The following is an 18,501-nucleotide window of genomic DNA, read 5'->3' as shown; positions in this document are numbered from 1 at the left end:
TCTCATGAACTCTTGACAATAATTGTGGAACACACACTATTTATACTGACATACACTTATTTATCTTACACACATACTTAGTCTACACTTCAAATTTCCACATTTGAACAATTCATTCAGGGATCATACATCACTATAGTGATTTACATTTGTTACACAGCATTTTGAAACTGGAACTGCTGTTCTGTTCTGGAGCAATGGTGGGTGGTTTCTTTATTTGCTATTCAAATACACTGATTTGACATTATAATGCCAATATGCACTGTGCCCTGGCCCCATGTTAGCAAATTAGCCAGGTACACGTGTTAGCCAGGTAACCTTACATGTGAACCAGTCATCTTGTCAATCTTACAATGTTTTAGCTAGTCGTTAAGTGTGTCCCTGGCTTTAGGTTGCATGTCAGTATTTATGTTATTTGTTATACTTCCCAAATCTGATCATTACTACACAGTAAAATTACCAGTGTAAAAAATGCAGTGTTAAATGTTAATAACTCCCAAAAAGTTGAATTAACAATCTACAGTGTTGATGAGTACACCCTGTCCTTGTAGTTGCAGGGTGCAACATTATGTGATTTTATTTTTACACTAAAAGTGCAAAAAGACGCGCCAAATTGTCTTGACTCCACCCTCAAGGACTGCCTTGTGGGGCAATTAGGCCATTTTGTCTGCACGCGACGGAGAAGGTAAGTCTGTTTCTGCGCTTTTCTTGTGTTAACATTATTTAAATAAAAAATACACATTATCTCGAATACGTTTAGAAATAACTGTTCTGCTGATGTTTCTTTTAGGATTAAGGATGCTCATTAAAGTGAAGTTCAACCATGAACAAAAGTTTGTTAAAGTTTCTGGCTCTGACCTGAAACTCTCTGATTTTCTGGATGAAGGTAACGTTAACTTGTTAATTTACTTGTAAAATGAAATTTTAGTTGTGTTTGTAGCTGCCATTGACTTTAAGAATTTTTAATTTTAAACTGAAACTCGTTTTGGTTTGTTCACAGCCTTTGTGAAATTCGGAATTCCCGCCTCCAAACGCGCCGAGACCAGGCTCTACGATTCGTCTTACACAGAAGTTGATGAGGATGTTTTCGAGGAGGTTATAAAGCAGCCAAATTTAGGCGTTTTTATTCTTCGATTCGAAAACTCGTCACACGGTAATTTATATTTTTGTGTGTGTGTGTGTGTGTGTAACTGTAAAAGCTTTTGAGCTTTAAATAATGTTGTTTGAGCCCTTTCAGTATTAAAACAAATGGCCCTTTACACACGATTTGACCATATTTTTTTCTAAATGTTAAAAATCTAAAAGATGCGCATCAAATTTGACACCTATATGAACAGTTTTAAAGTTGGTTTTATGAGTTTAAGTCGTTATCTTCAAATGCTATTTAAGTTAGAAACGTTGTGTGTAATTTTAGAGACGTCCCTAAATTGGCGAATATCAAACGACAAGTTACGTTTAAACCCGTTTTTATTGCTAAACCAATAAGTGTGAAACTACTTTTGCTAATGAATGTACATTACTGAAAACGCGTTAATGCGACGGTTTACGCATTTGAGTCACACCCTGGCCGTTTCTCAATACCAAGAACGCAAAGTTCGGACTTGGCAAGATCGACTCGGGAGTGCAAACTCCTAAGAACGGGAGGACGCAAGGCCTGTAAAAGGAACAGCTGCGTACTTGATAACGTCACCCAGCTCGCCTTAGCTACTCCGGTTATCCTTACTGTATTTACAATAAGATGAAATATGATATCAAACACCACTGCTTCTTCGTTTTCATTTAAACAATAATAGCCACAAAAATGTAGTTCAGGTAAGGCAGATATATTTAGATTATCTTCACTCACTGTATGTATACTTATAACAAAATGAAATATAAAACACAACCACATATAAAATATAAAATACACACACAAATACAAAAAACGTTAATATGGGGTTCAGGCAATATTTGCATATATATATATATATATATATATATATATATATACACACTGATTATCTTTACTGTATGTATTAATGTATGACTACGCTGCCTCTTTTGGTTATGTCAGTTTTAATGAAAAAATAATAGCCATTAAATATGTATAAAAGTATAAGTATGAAATATAAGAGGCTTATATAATAGGAAATAAAGACAAAAGCAAACAATTCAGGCAAATGTATGCTACATCAGCGCTGTAATATAAAAGTTAATATAAACTAAAATTTGTGTTCCGCCAAAACGATATGACCAGGAACAAATAATAGATTTATGAAGATTGTCTGTTAGATACACCTAAAACAAATGATATTTCATGTTTAACTACTACAGACACATCCAAGCTAGTGGCAAATGTCAGAAGGACAAGCTGAGGTGAGACTGCACTCGGCGGTATATATGAGCACTGAGTGCCCGGTGATCACCTGGAGCTCACGTCTCCGAAATAGGCGAAGCAAATTTTCAAATATGCACCATCTTTATAAATAAACTGCAAATTTGAGTTTTAAACAACTAGCCTACATTCCCGCCTGAAAAACCCTTAAATGTACATTTCATGAAACAATAATAGTAATATTTTGAAAATTATGCGGGTTTTGTCCTCTGCCATTAATGCTCGCTGGTTGTTGCAAAATGCATTGTGGGTTACCTGCTCCCTCAAGTTCACATAAGTCACATTTTGATGCATCCTTGATAAAAGGGGAAACATCCCAAGAACAATAACACATCCGGGGATTTGAACTGTACTTGGCTAGATGAACTTTGAATTAGAACAGTACTTGGGCAACCGTGATGACATTTCACAAGTCCACAAGAATGCAAGTACAGACAAGAATGCATATTGAGAAACGGCTCCTAATTCCACCATTAAAAAAATGCAGCCGATGTATTGAGGTGAGGACTTGTTAAACGGAATAAAAAATTGTCATAACCATGCAGGCGGGTTGCCTTATGTCACCAAATAAATTAAATAAAAACTTAAAATAGAGCGTATATAAAAACACTTTTCAGTCTTCCAATACTAACGTGTGAATTGTATAATGCCCTTTGTGCTCTGCATGTCCTTCGCACTTAATATTGTGTATGTAATTTTGTCATAACGGCGGCAAGACAGCAGGGCTATCACCTAAATTTTGCACAATGTTTTGTGGTTGTTTTCAGAATCAGAAAGAGATTTATTTTAACAGTCATTTGATTAAAATTGTTTTTCAATAGATTTGGCCCAGGTCCCTTCTGTGACAAGTGAAGAAAGCTCATTGCAGAATGCAAACTATGAATCTGATGACACCAGTCTTCTAATTGATGGAAGTCCTTCAAGAAAGCAACAGAGGGTTGAAGACGAAGCCAGAATTGTGAGTCTGTGATTTTTGCATTGTATATTATTCTACAGTACAAATTTTAAACCTGACTATGAAAAACAAGAAATTTAACTGTGTGACTACTGACTACACAATCTCTGGCCCTTTTCACACCTGGCATCAACATGACTTGGATGATAGTCACAACTAGTAAGCCAAGACACATTGCTGTTTAAATCTTGTCAATTATATATGTCTTTTGTGACTGCTTTTGATTTCATGGTGAATGTTTTGCTGCTTTAAAGAACACATCACTTGCAGGGTATTAAAGGGTTAGTTCACCCAAAAATGAAAATTCTGTCATAAATTACTCACCCTCGTGTTGTTCCTAACACGCAAGACTCTCATTCAGTTTTGGAACACAAATTAATATATTAGTAAGGAAATCTTTCCCTCTATTGACAACTGATGCAGGTGCAATGTTCAAGGCCTAGAAATATAGTAAAAACATCCTTGAAATAATTCATGTGTCTCCAGTGGTTCAACCTTAAATTTATGGTTATGGGAATGGGATTTTTATTTTTATTTTTTTGAGCTAAAAAAACAAAAATAATGACTTAATTCAACAATTTCTTCATCTATCTGTAAAAAGTCCACGTTGAAATGGTAAACTAACATCTATTTAAAAGAGCCTAAAGCAGGACAGAACCTGAAGCACGGAAGAACCCCATCCTGGAAGCACACTGTTCACGGATTGATTTAGGAGTGAAGAAATTTAATAAAGTCATTTGTTTGTTTTTGCACACAAAATACATTCCTGTCACCTCATAAAATTAAGGTTGAACCACTGGAGTCACATGGATTATTTCAGAATGGTTCTTGAGAGGGATATGGTTTGTCAATGATTGTATTATGTAACACTTTGCAGTTGGTCCAAAAAATCCTGCAGACTAAACCTGGTGGAGACGCAATCATCAGGGAATACAACAAAACCAAAAGCTTGACTGACAGCACCAGGAGAAAGATGATCAAGATTCTTACTGCAGATATGACTGAAAAACACAGGTAATCTGATGCCGTCCCAAAAGATTCTCCCACAGAACACAAATGACAATTTTAGAAGATCTGGGCCCATATTCACAAAACATCTTAAGGGTTAATGTAGCTCATAACTCACCAATTTAGGAGAAAATCTTAAAAAGAATGGGTGTGTCAGTCCTAAATTTAGGACTCCTAAATTTTTGCTCTAAGAGTATTTCACAAAGCATTTTATCACTAAAACTAGCTCCTAAATCTGTAAAATCTTAGGAGCAGTGAAGAGGACTCCTAAGTCACTAAGACCAAGCCACAAACTATCCTAATATGGCTTTTGGCGGCAGTCTGCCTCAGAACGTAAACATTTTAGAAACTTTTGACGATAATGAGCTTTTAAAAAGGTATCGCCTTTGGTTTTGGAGGTTATCCCAATCCAATTTTTTCTTTGATTATATCCTTGTTTTCATTAACCTGCTGGGCAAGAAGTAACAGCTGTGCTTGTGTCCAGTTTGGTTTTCTTTTACATTTGCATGTATTACTATCAGCCATGATTATTCTACTCTGTTTATTAAAAGGCTGTTTATATGCATATTCACTAATTGTTTAAGAGGCCGTTAGCTGAACATATGACACTTGCATTTTAAAATCTTTATTTGAATGTGGCAATTAACATTTTTATTTTTAAATCTTTATTTGAATATGGCATCATATTGCGTTCTCTGACAGAGACTATCAGCCAATCACTGTGTGCATAGTTAGTAAGCATGCTGACATCATCCACAGCAACAAGGTCAACACCGCCCTTACTCTGAGCTTAAGACTTCTCTGTATTCCTAATTAAAAGTTTGTCCTAATAGGTTTTAAGAGAAAACTATTAGCTAAAAACTTTTACTGCAGTTTAGGTGAACTCTTAGTGGTAAGATTAAATGTTTTGTGAATACGGGCCCTGATCTGTCAGCTTCTTAAAGGGTTATTTCACCCAAAAATTTAAATTCGGTCATTAGTTACTCACCCTCATGTCGTTCAAAACCCGTAAGACCTTTGTTCATCTTCGGAACACAAATTAAGATATTTTTGATTTAAATCCGAGAGCTTTCTGACCCTGCATAGAGAGCAATGCAACTTTAATTTTCCCAGACACTGAAACCTAGTAAGGACATTGTTAAAGCATAAATAAAGTCATTATTTTTGTTTTCTTTGTGCACAAAAAGTATTTCATAGCTTCATAAAATTACGGTTAAATCACTGATGTTACATGGACCATTTTAACAATATCTTTACTACATTTCTGGGCCTTGACTGTGGTAGGACCCTTGCTGTCTATGCAGGGTCAGAAAGCTCTTGGAATTCATAAAAAATATCTTACTTTGTGTTTCGAAGATGAACAATGGTCTTACGGGTTTGGAATGGCATGAAGGTGAGTAATTAATGATAGAATTTTAATTTGTGGGTGAGCTAACCCTCGAGTAATCCAAGTCACATTTAGAGCAATAAAACAATAATTAAAATTACTACATTTGATCAATTAAAGTGAAAGTTTACACAATTCTTGGGGAAAACTGCTATATAGTCTTGAGACATGTTTTTTAAAAGTTGAACTTGCATATATTTGACATAGCTTTACATGCGGCTATTTTGTGTGAGAGGTGAGTGCAACATTGATATATGTCCCTCTAGAAAATGCGATAAATGTTTTGTGTGAACGGCTTCAGTTTTGACATACACAACATCTTCCTAGCATCGATTGTTCTCTTTTTCCGCAATATTTTGAATGAACAACGTAGCAGCACCGCATCTAGTGGGTTCAACTGGATAGGCTAACAAAAGCATTAAAATGCAATGACACTTCGTCGTCGCATCGCGTGCGCCACTGATAAGGCTGCCTGACGCACACCTAAAATTCAAATGCAGATTTTTTAAATTCGATAAGTAAAAAAAAAAAAGAAAAAAAACAGCCCTACATCCTTATATTCATGCCAAGATGTAGGTGTTTTTTTTTTATATAGAAAAACAATAAAGAATATTTTTAGCAGATACTGTGGTCCTTGGAGGTTTAGATAATGCAAGTCAATGCTTAGCATTCCTTTGAGAGTCAAAAAGATCATCAGGTTACACTAAATTAATACCCATGGTTCATGATGATACACTGAGGTCTTATGAAGTTAAAAAATCAGTCTGTGTAAGAAACTGAACATTAACTAGGGCGGCTTGATTATGGCAAAAATCATCACAATTATTTTGCCCAATATTGTAATCTCAATATTATTTAACACGATTATGAGTGGGCCAGTTGACCAAAACTTTATATGACTGATTTATTTAAAGATTTCTCAATTCTCAATACCACAGCAGAATACTAGGGTAACTAATTAACAGACATACTTGCAGACATACTTAAATTTCATTGTTTTATTTTGACAGCACATCTCCACCCAGAAATATTAGGGAAATGTATGCCCAAGGAATCGTTGCCCTGTTTCCAAATCTTCGTGATCCCTACACAAAGAATGGATATGTAAGTGCAAATAATTTTTGTTAAAATCTAGTTATGGGGTAGTTGGCCACCTTTGTATTTATTAAGATGTGTTTGTTTTTAAAGGAACATTATTATGACCCTCAAAGTGGACAAGGTTACTTGACTTGGAAAATAAAGAACATTCAGAGGAACAGTGCATCATCAGAGAACTGTAGACGTTCCTCACAGTCTTTCAGTGGTGGCCCAACTTCGGAAAGAGAGGCTGCATCCAGCACAGATGTTATCCTCACTGAAGAACGGTGTAGAGAAGCAGTTTCTCTAATGAAGCACACCTCAGAAGTGGACACCATCAAGATCAAAATGAAGGAGACATTTCAGTACCGTCGCAAGATGATTCAAGACCCGAACAGAAGCACTGATGTGTTGACGGAATTTCCACGCTTCTTGGATGTTCAAGGCCTGGTGAGAGAACATGTCTATGTGGTGATAAGAGAATTTCTTTAACCGGTCATTGGGTTGGGGTAAAACAAATATTATAGGTATAATGCAAGTTCAGCTCAATTGACAACATTTGTGGAATTTAGTTCATTACCATTTACAAAGAAATATAAAACTACAATGTATGTGCATAGTCACACATTTTTGAGCTTTATGAATTCTTCTGTTAAAACACGTTATTTGAGCTGTAAAGTTGTTTGAAACATTTTTGTGTTTGTATTAATGAATGTTTTTGATGTATTTGCAGATTGAACAGGATTTTGTTTTGCTCTTTGGTGAAAAGACGACTTCTAAGCTTTTAGAAAGGTGGCCAACTACATTCATGCACAAAGTTATTCAGCAAACCAAAAGTCTTAACTCCTCCCAAGCTCTTCAGGACTTGATTGACTGTGCCGAAATGACTGTGAAGGAGAATGAAATGGGGGATGCAGGTTAGACTGTCTGAGTTCAGTATAAGATTGTTTAGACTTCTCCATGTATTTTTTTTTCTGATGTCATTTATTTTATTTTTTCAGGATGGAACAGTGACATTGCTTCTATTCTTCTTTTACTTCATTTGATCCCACCTTCACCACAAGGCAGAAAGAGACCTGGAAAGATGTCCGCATCTCAAGCAGAAAAACACCTCGTCATCTTTAAAAAGGTAAATTTGGTCTTTACTGTCATTTCCTGTACTGTCACTGTCCTGACACTGTCTGCCGAAAATCAGTGTCTGTTGGGCTAATTGTATTGTGAAAAATGAATGTAGAGAGAGTCAATTGGAGAGCTGATTTAATTATTATTATTATTATTAATTTTATTTTTTTATCTTTAGGCCGGTACTAACATACAAGAGCACCTGGACTCAATTGAAGAAAGCACACAGCCATACCTGCTTGCCATGGGTCCAAAGAAGAACAGCATTCATGTATACTACATCATTCTCGACAAGAAAGCCATACCGTGCAAATCAGTGAGTGGTCTCAGTGCCTTTGATGAACTTTTCAAAGCGCACTTTGTGTTTGGTGCATCTTACAGCAAAGTCCTGCACAACATGTACACCTTTGTACAAACAACAGTTTTTCAGATTGACATTGGCAAAGTCAAAGAGTGCCCAAGAGTTGCTGAACTCAGAGCTAGATTCCTGCGTTAGATTTGATTGCTGGGAAAAATGATTTGTTTTGTTTGTTGTTGTTGTCTGAAAAACACAAATGTTCTTGTTCGACATCTAAAGTTAATTCATGGGCTCTTGCCTGGCAAATCACTTCGACTAAAATGTGGTGAAGCAGGTTGCTGTTTAGAATTTGCAACTTTTTCAGGTTTTCGCAAACACTTAAAAAGAGTTCATGAAGCAGGTGAAGTTTTGTTATGTGTAGAGGATGATGCTGTTGTTCATAATGCAGTTGGGCTACCAAGTAATACTGATGTGGCTACATGTTCAAAGGACAGTTCTTTGCCAGTTCCCAGCAAAAACACTACCGATTTGTGTGCATCAGCAATAGCACAATTGCAAGCTGCAGGTGTTAGTCAGACTACTGTTGATACTTTTGTTATGTCTATGGAAGAAGTAGTTCAAGACATCCAGGATCAAGTAAAAGAGACCGCTATAAAATGCTTATTTTCAGAAAACACGGACATTAAAAGTTCAATTGAGCAGTCATTTCATGAAATTGAAAACCCTTTCACCATGCTTAATTCCATATCTAAACGAAAATCATATTTTACCAAAAAATGGGGAATTGTCCAGCCTGTGGAGAAAGTAATTGGGGTCAGATTTGACAACAGAAAAAACAGGACTACTGGAACTTATGAGCAAGTTGCAGTGACTGACAAGTTTGCCTATGTTCCAATACTCCAAACATTACAGAACATTTTAAAGCACCCAAACACCACATGCAGGTTCAAGTCAGGTTTACCTAATAAAAACGGTATTTACTCTGATATTGAAGATGGACTGTACATAAAAAGTCATCCCCTGTTTTCGACTGAAAAAAATGCACTTCAGATTCAATTGTATTATGATGAATTCGAAACTGCCAATCCTTTGGGCTCAAAAAAGGGAATTCACAAATTAGGCGGTATATATTTTACTTTGAGAAATTTCCCACCACAATTTAATTCATCTCTTACAAACATACATTTATGTGCACTTTTCCATGCCCAAGACATCAAAACATATGGATTTGATTCAATATTGGAACCTATTGTCAATGACATAAAAGTCCTTGAAAACAAGGGTATACAAGGACCTGCTGGTTTTGTGCGTGGAAGCATTGTCCAAGTAACGGGAGATAATCTTGGTTTACATGGCCTTTTTGGATTTGTTGAATCTTTTAGAGCTCGGAATAACTGTAGGTTTTGTCTCACTGAAAGGGAAGATTATCAAACTGTGTTCTGTGAAGATGAGCCAAATGTAACTTTCCGCACCAAAGAAACACACTTACGACACTGTGAAGCTCTACAATCAGACCCAACACTACATCATGTTTGTGGTGTAAAACGTACATGTTTGTTAAACACTCTGCAGTACTTTAATATATCAGACAACTTTTCTGTAGACATAATGCATGATATTTTAGAGGGAGTTGCTCAGTTTGAATTAAAACTTGTTTTAAAGTATGTTCAAGCTAATTTTTTGACAGCGAAAGAGTTGGATGGCAGATTAAATTCATTTAATTATGGGTACATGGAGAGGAGAAATCGGCCTCCTTCTGTAAAACTGGATGACGAGAGCAATGATTTGGGCATAAATGCAATACAGTGTTGGTGTCTACTTCGAAATGTGCCGCTGATATTTGGTGACATTGTGCCCCAAGACGATAAATACTGGCAATTACTACTACTTTTACTACAAATAGTGAACATTGTATTTTCTCCCATTTTAACTGAAGGACTTACTGTTTATTTGAAACACTTAATTACTGAGCATCACAGGCTGTTCAAGTGCTTATTCCCAGGAAAGAATCTGCTGCCTAAACATCATTTAATGTGTCACTACCCTCGGTGTATACGAAATATTGGGCCTATTGTTCACATGTGGTCAATGCGATACGAGTCCAAACACAATTTCTTCAAGACTCAACCAAAATGTTTCAAGAACATAACTAAGATGCTTGCCATAAAACATCAGAATTTCATGGCATATAACTGGGAAGCCTTTAACCATGACAGAATTGTACTTGGACCAGGAAAGAATGTCTGTGTCAGTGACTTGAATGAAAGTGTTCAGATTGCATCTAAGTTGAACATTCCTACAGAAACAAATGTTCTCTCAGTGAAATGGGTGAAGTATAATGGAACTGAATATCGTTCTACCTTAGTTATTTGTGGTCAGGTAGACCTTGATTTGCCAGTGTTTTATAAAATCAGGGATATTATTGTCAGAAATGAATGCGTGTTACTGGTTACATCGCAGCTCAAAACTGTTTGTTTTGATGAACATCTTTTTGCCTACAGAATTGATCACAGACCCAGCGCATCTCTGAAAGTGTTTACTGTCAGTGAACTCACTTATTACAAACCTTTTGATGTGCAGATGTCCTATGGGTCTGATAATTTCTTTTGTTTTGTTGTACCCTACTGTAATCTTATTCAAATTTAGCTGTCACTTGTTCATGTCTCTGTGAAGTTAATGAGTTTGTTTTATCCATTTTGTATTTCTGTGCAACCCCTCATGAATTTGACTGAACTGTTGAATGTTGTTTTAAAGTAGCCACTTTGCCCAGTTTTTAAATAAAAATTAGTTGTTATATCTGTCTGAAGACTCTTGATTTTAGATTTGATAATGTACATTGACACCAAAGAACAAAGTAAAAATAAATTTTGCACTAAAAGGAATACTTTCTTGATAACACTTTGACTAATCCATAGGAATAACAACAACATCAAAAGGTGTTAAATGACCCGTAGTGTAACATTTTAAGGTGTTAAATGACCCCAGTGTAAAATTTTAAGGTGTTAAATGACCCCAGTGTAAAACTTTAATAACAATAGTAAGTGTAACAATCTACACTCTCAGTGTTATTTTTCAGCACTATAAGGTGCCATTTTAACACTGTAAATTCAACACTACAAACAGTGTACTTTTAACTCTGGACAGATTGGGACCATATATGATCTTTAGTAGTGTTAAAATTAACACTTTAAGTGTTAAATTGACACTGCTGATTTTACTGTGTAGACTACATTACTAACTCTGGATCATATTTCAGTAACTATACAAGAATGTTTTGTGAAAGCATGGATGCATGATTTGTTTTATTTGTTTATCTATTAGTTATTTTCACCTGTAAGGATGTTAGCAACTGATTGTGATGATGTCTCCTATTGTTCTCTGTGTTTCAGGATGTGTCCAGTCTTTCCAAGGGGACAAAGAGATTGAAATTAAGAACCGAAAAGGATGGAGTCACCAAAACAACACCAGAAGCAGAATGTATCTGTTAAATTGAAATGTTTGTCAAATGCCAACACCAAACTGAAACAAATACAATTAAACCGAATTGTAGAAAAACTTGGAAGGAAATAAAAGATGAAATTCTACATGTTTGTGATATTACTGACCGATATTGGGGAACTTTTAGATCAATTAATAGAATGTGTCAGGGATATGGACTTCTGGCCAGCTGTGTTTTTCCTCTTTGTGTGTCTGTGCTTGTGTGTTTGTGAGGTGTGTGTCGCAGGGGTGTGGCTGTGCACTCCTTTCTGTGGCTGATTTCTGAATGTGAATCACCAGCTGCCAATCAACTCATCTGCCTCCAGTATTTAAACTCTGGGTCTTTAGTCACTTTCTGTCAGATAGTTCAGTCTGCTGATGTGGTACTGTGCTAAAGCCTCCCAGTGTCTGTGGACCAGTTTTTGGGTCATGTGTTTTGTTAGAGTTGTAATTCTGTTTCTCCTGTGCTTTAGATCTCACTCCACCTGTATTCATTCATCCTGCCACTCCCATTCAGCAAACTATTCTCTCTGCTCTTCCAACATGTTTGACCCGTTTGGTTTCCAGCCCACCTCATCCAACAATCTTTAACAGAAGAGGAGAGATCGATTGTGTGCAAGTGCGATACCTGGTCCCTAATGAACGAAGAATTGAAAGTATGGGATTTCTAGAATACTCAAATATCTAAATGAATATACAATCGATATATGTGATCATCTCTTAATTAGAAATATTGCCTAAATGATCACTTAAAATTGGTTTCAAATTGGACACGGAGCTAGACCAAAATTTAAACTAAATCCTGATCAATTTAAAAGCACAAGTAAAAGAGATAAAATGTATTAAACCTTCGACCAGGCCACTGGACTCCGCTTTTGGGATGAGGGTGGATTCTTACAACATCACCAGTCCTATTTGAAAATATTAATCAGACTTCCCTAAATAAAGTAATATCTCAGTCAATGTATTTTCTGTGATGATTTTTTTTATCAACCGTTCATCTCAACTCACAAGTGACAACAGAATATCTGTAACTCTGAACCAGTACAAATGTGAATCAGCTTCAAGATTTTTGTAGAAACACGTCATCTGATCGAGTGTGAGCCAGCGAGTCACATGACACACACCAGCCAATAGGATGAATATATATATAATTGGCTCCTTTTAGGGTTGAATGTTAAAGGGTTAAACACAAAAGGTGATCAGAAGCTCCACCCTCTTACAACACTAACCAGGAGGAGACTGACTTGTTATTTCACCTTTGTGTCACACTGAATTTCTTCTCTATGACAAAAGCAACAAAGAATCAGCCATCAGTGAACAACGAAGAGAAAGATTTTGAAGAGATTTAGTGATTCTCGTGATTTTTCCTTTTTGCAAGTCATTCAGAAGGTGAAAGTACAGAGCTCAAACAGTGAAAATGGCTTCATCATCTGAATGTGACTATAATTGTCCCGTGTGCTGTGAAATCTTCAAGACTCCTGTTCTTTTATCATGTAGTCACAGTTTCTGTAAAGAGTGTCTGCAACAGTTCTGGAGAACCAAGAAAACTCAGGAGTGTCCTGTCTGCAGTAGAAGATCTTCAACAGATCTTCCTCCAGAAAATCAGGCGTTACAAAACTTGTGTGAGTCGTTCCTGAAGGACAGAAATGAGAAGCACTCATCAGGATCTGAGGAGATCTGCAGTTTACACAGTGAGAAACTCGAACTCTTGTGTCTGGAGGACAAACAGCCGGTGTGTGTCGTGTGCAGAGATTCACAAAAAGATGCCAATCACACATTTAAACCAATCAGTGAAGTGGTTTCATCATATAAGGTAGGTATAGCTCTCTGTCATTTTACTCAGCTTAATGAAATATACTCTGATGTGAAAAAGTATTTGCCCCATACTGGTTTCTTCTGTTTTTCCGTGCACTAAATAGTGTTATACTAAAGTGTAGTTATACTGGGTAAGACCTCTCAACCGATTTCATGCTGTTAAAAAGTTAGATTTAAGTGTATTTTGTTTTAACAAAAATTATTTCTCTTCAGTGTAATCTGCTGTTTTATATATATTTATTCAACTCCAGGAGGAGATCAATACAGCACTGGAGTCCTTGAAGGAGAAATGTAAAAAGACGGGAAACATAGAAGAAGAGTTTGAGAAAACAGTTCAACACATCAAGGTGAGGACACAGAATCAAGAGTCACTTTCAGTACAGGTGTAGGTCACTATACACAATTATAATTTGTTTTCATTAATATAATGGATGCCAGTTTATTATTGTTGTAAATGATGAGCAGAAATCTATTATATGTCTGGTGTCTGAGTTTCTCTTTGATCTGATTGATGTGATTTATGTGTGTTGATTGAGATGATGTGAATGTGATTTGATTTCAGTCTCAAGCTGATCACACAGAGTGTCAGATTAAACAGCAGTTTGAGAAGCTTCATCAGTTTCTCAGAGATGAAGAAGAAGCTACAATCACTGCACTGAGAGAGGAAGAGGAGCAGAAGAAGCAGATGATGAAGGAGAAGCTGGAGGAGATGAACAGACACATCTCAGCTCTTACAAACACAATCAAAGACACGGAGGAGATGATGAAAGCCAGTGACGTCTGCTTTCTGAAGGTCTGATTTCAGATCATCCATTGATTGAGTTGTTGATGATTGATTGAGTTGTTGATGATCAATGGTGTGTTTGTTCTGCAGGAGTTTCCAGTCACGATGGAAAGGTGAGTGATCTTCTCTCTCTCTACTTCTGATCCAAAGCCACTTCAGTTCTGATCCTGGTTGTTTTAACAGAGTCCAGATCTCATCACATCTGGATCCACAGATGCCTTCTGGAGCTTTGATTGATGTGCCACGATACTTGGGCAACCTGCCCTTCAGAGTCTGGAAGAAGATGCAGGACATCGTCCAAAACAGTGAGTCTGGAGAACATCTGTGCTGTTACACACACACTGGAAGTGATGCATGAGGGAACATTTACAGATTTCAGCATTATGTATGAATAGCCAGATGAGCGCCTACACCAAAATGAGCCGCAAACAAGAGAAGAACAACTTTTCTCCACTAGATATTTACAGTTAAAGCGATACAGCAGATCTCTTGTTTTATATCAAATCTAAAAATTTTCAAGCATATATTTACTGTAACAACACTGAGAGTATAGCTGCACAATTCTGGATAAACTGAGAATCATTACTTTTTAAAATTTGAAATAGAGATCAATATTCTAAACAAAACTAAAAAGTTTGTGACAAAATATTAATTGGTGCAAATTATTTAACAGTGTTAAATTTTATTTCAGTAATTCAACTAAAATTGTGAAACTCGTGTATTAAATAAATTCAATGCTCATGGACTGAAGTAGTTTAAGTCTTTGGTTCTTTTAATTGTGATGATTTTGGCTCACATTTAATAAAAACCCACCAATTCACTCTCATCAAATTAGAATATGATGACATGCCAATCAACTCAAAACACCTGAAAAGGTTTCCTGAGTCTTCAAAATGATCTCTCAGTTTGGTTCACTAGGCTACACAATCATAGGGAAGACTGCTGATCTGAGAGTTGTCCAGGAGACAATCATTGACACCCTTCACAAGGAGGGTAAGCCACAAACATTCATTGCCAAAGAAGCTGGCTGTTCACAGAGTGCTGTATCCAAGCATGTTAACAGAAAGTTGACTGGAAGGAAAAAGTGTGGAAGAAAAAGACGCACAACCAACTGAGAGAACCGCAGGCTTATGAGGATTGTCAAGCGAAATCTATTCAAGAATTTGAGTGAACTTCACAAAGAATGGACTGGGGCTGGGGTCAAGAGCTGGGGTCAAGGCATCAAATGCCACCACACACAGACATGTGTAAATGAATTTGGCTACAGTTGTCATACTCCTCTTGTTAAGCCACTCCTGAACCACAGACAACATCAGAGGCATCTTACCTGGGCTAAGGAGAAGAAGAACTGGACCGCTGACCAATGGTCCAAAGTCCTCTTTTCAGATGAGAGCAAGTTTTCGATTTCATTTGGAAACCAAGGTCCTAGAGTCTGGAGAAAGGATGGAGAAGCTCATAGCGCAAGTTGCTTGAAGTCCAGTGTCAAGTTTCCACAGTCTGTGATGATTTGGGGTTCAATGTCATCTGCTGGTGTTGGTCCATTGTGTTTTTTGAAAACCAAAGTCACTGCACCCGTTAACCAAGAAATCTTGGAGCACTTCATACTTCCTTCAGCTGACCAGCTTTTTGAAGATCCTGATTTCATTTTCCAGCAGGATTTGGCACCTGCCCATACTGCCAGAAGCACCAAAAGTTGGTTAAATGACCATGGTGTTTGTCACCAGACCTGAACCCCAGGGAGAATCTATGGGCTACTGTCAAGAGGAAGATGAGAAACAAGAGACCAAACAATGCAGATGAGCTGAAGGCCACTGCCAAAGAAACCTGGCCTTCATACCACCTCAGCAGTGCCACAAACTGATCACCTCCATGCCACGCTGAACTGAGGCAGTAATTAAAGCAAAAGGAGCTCTTACCAAGTACTGAGTACATGTACAGTAAATGAACATACTTTCCAGAAGGCCAACAATTCACAAAATGTTTTTTTTATTGGTCTTATGAAGTATTATAATTTGTTGAGATTGTGAATTGGTGGGTTTTTGTTAAATGTGAGCCAAAATCATCACAATTAAAAGAATCAAAGACTTAAACTACTTAAGTCTGTGTGCACTTTTAATTTAATACACGAGTTTCACAATTTGAGTTGAATTACTTGAAATAACTAATCTAATTTATTGAGATGCACCTGTGTGTGTGTGTGTGTGTGTGTGTATAAATACCAATGTTCATATTAAAACTGTGTAAAAGTGGTTTGAATGAAGGATTCAGTGACTCTCTCATGAATATTTGTTTCATCACTGGATGAATCAGCGTTTTTGAGCGAATCTCTTGAATGAATGATTCAATGACAAACAAATTTTTTAACGGTCACTTTTCACTAACAATGCAATCGACACAAACATTATTTGAAGCGCCATTTAGTTTCAAAACGTGATTAGCTCTATTTTGGTCGCTATCATGGAAATCAGTGTTTATATCTGAACTATAAACATTTATCCCTGTATTTCTTTGATAATATGAACAACTGAAAGACAGATATAGTACTTTGTAGTTAAAAAGACTGATTGTGTCTCACCAGCTCCTGTGATTCTGGATCCAAACACGGCTCATCCAGATCTCGCTGTGTCTGATGATCTGACCAGTGTGAGCTGGAGCAAGACCAATTACCTGCTTCCTGACAATCCAGAGAGATTCGACGGGTTTCTCTGTGTTCTGGGATCAGAGGGTTTTAACTCAGGAACACACTGCTGGGATGTGGAGGTTAAAGAGTGTCGATGGTGGATTGCTGGACTAACTACAGCATCAAATCCGAGGAAGCAATATGATTTCTTTAACAATGATGTCTGGAGTGTGAGGCAGGGAATGCTTGAGCCGTTTGGTTTTCTTGTTGAACAGGAAGTTGAGCGTGTGAGAGTTGATCTGGACTATGACAGAGGAACGGTGTCATTCTCTGATGCTGTAACTAACACACATCTACACACATTTACAACCACCTTCACTGACACACTCTTTCCTTTCTTCAGTAGTGACTCTCTGAAGATCTTACCATTCAATAGTCAGTAAATGTTACACCTGTAGTTCTGGATCAACCTGCTCTTTTACTGTCATCATGTTTCCAATATGTAATCCATATCATAATTTGTTCATCATGAGTTTAAATTAATATTTCAGTTATAAAGGTTAAATTATCATTTATTCATTGATGTATACGGACTTAAAAGTCCTTTTTAATCCACATCAATTTTAAATGAAATATAAATACTATAGAAATACTTGATTAAAGCTGTTTACAAATCAGAATCTCAGACAAAATTCTCTGGAACTCATGGAAACCTCTTTAAAAGTTTGACACATTTTGATAATCCCTTTAACATTTTTTTTTTTTACATTTTTGTTTTAAATGAAAGGTTAAATGTTTGGTCATGGTAATTAGGGTTTATGTCATTTGTGACTGGATGGCTTATTCCTCCAGTTTTTAATGTATTGAAGGCGGGGCAATTGGAAGCAATAACCCATCTATAAGTAGTCCTGGAATCTCTATGGACACTCCCGATTGTCTTGGGGGAGTTCCTCCTTCCGTTAGCATCCCATGTGTGCTTTGTCATTTCTTGACTTCTTTGCATATTTCAGGTAAATGCAACGTACTTAGCCAGAGGCTTTGGGATTCAAACTATACCAAACAATATGGAAGCGTGATCGTTCAGCGTGCTAGACCGTGGTTATTGCTTGAAAAAGGCAATTGGGATCTTTCCTTCTTTGCCCAACCTTGTGTGTGGAGTGTGGTTGGGAGGGAGTCACCCTTGTTCTGAAATCAAAAATAGAAGGAACACCACCTATTGTTTCATGTTGTTTGTTCCAGTGTCTTCCGGCAATTTATTGTCTCTTAGTTTGTGGGTTTTGTTTAGAACTTGTTTAATTTATTTATCTTTGAAAAATTGTTTAATGATTATTGTATGTGATTTCTTCCATCCATCCATCCATCATCTTCCGCTTGTCCGGGGCCGGGTCGCGGGGGCAACAGTCTAAGCAGAGATGCCCAGACTTCCCTCTCCCTAGCCACTTCCTCCACCTCCAACATAGTCCCTCCAGCGTGTCCTAGGTCTTCCCCGGGGCCTTCTCCCGGTGGGATGTGCCTGGAACACCTCCCTGTGAAGGCGTCCAGGAGGCATCCGAAATAGATGCCCGAGCCACCTCAGCTGGC

At 37.1% G+C, this 18,501-nt stretch overlaps 2 protein-coding genes across 2 annotated transcripts; both read left to right on the top strand.

Annotated features, from left to right (window-relative positions):
- The first annotated feature begins 689 nt into the window (after nucleotides 1-689).
- LOC113108200 (uncharacterized) lies at nucleotides 690-8,503 on the top strand. Its single transcript, XM_026271074.1, has 9 exons — nucleotides 690-886; nucleotides 1,001-1,153; nucleotides 3,196-3,332; nucleotides 4,207-4,343; nucleotides 6,735-6,828; nucleotides 6,913-7,251; nucleotides 7,535-7,718; nucleotides 7,803-7,930; nucleotides 8,102-8,503. The coding sequence occupies exons 1-9, from the start codon at nucleotides 778-780 to the stop codon at nucleotides 8,417-8,419; spliced, it is 1,599 nt and encodes a 532-aa protein (XP_026126859.1). The 5' UTR covers nucleotides 690-777; the 3' UTR covers nucleotides 8,420-8,503.
- A 4,615-nt stretch (nucleotides 8,504-13,118) lies between these two features.
- On the top strand, nucleotides 13,119-18,387 carry LOC113108201 (nuclear factor 7, brain-like). Its single transcript, XM_026271075.1, has 6 exons — nucleotides 13,119-13,514; nucleotides 13,768-13,863; nucleotides 14,079-14,309; nucleotides 14,391-14,413; nucleotides 14,484-14,605; nucleotides 16,879-18,387. The coding sequence occupies exons 1-6, from the start codon at nucleotides 13,119-13,121 to the stop codon at nucleotides 17,361-17,363; spliced, it is 1,353 nt and encodes a 450-aa protein (XP_026126860.1). The 3' UTR covers nucleotides 17,364-18,387.
- The last annotated feature ends 114 nt before the right edge of the window (nucleotides 18,388-18,501 follow it).

Source organism: Carassius auratus, chromosome 9 (genome assembly GCF_003368295.1).
Source record: "Carassius auratus strain Wakin chromosome 9, ASM336829v1, whole genome shotgun sequence".
Lineage (NCBI taxonomy): Eukaryota > Metazoa > Chordata > Actinopteri > Cypriniformes > Cyprinidae > Carassius > Carassius auratus.
This window is presented reverse-complemented; position numbering and strand designations above follow the sequence as displayed.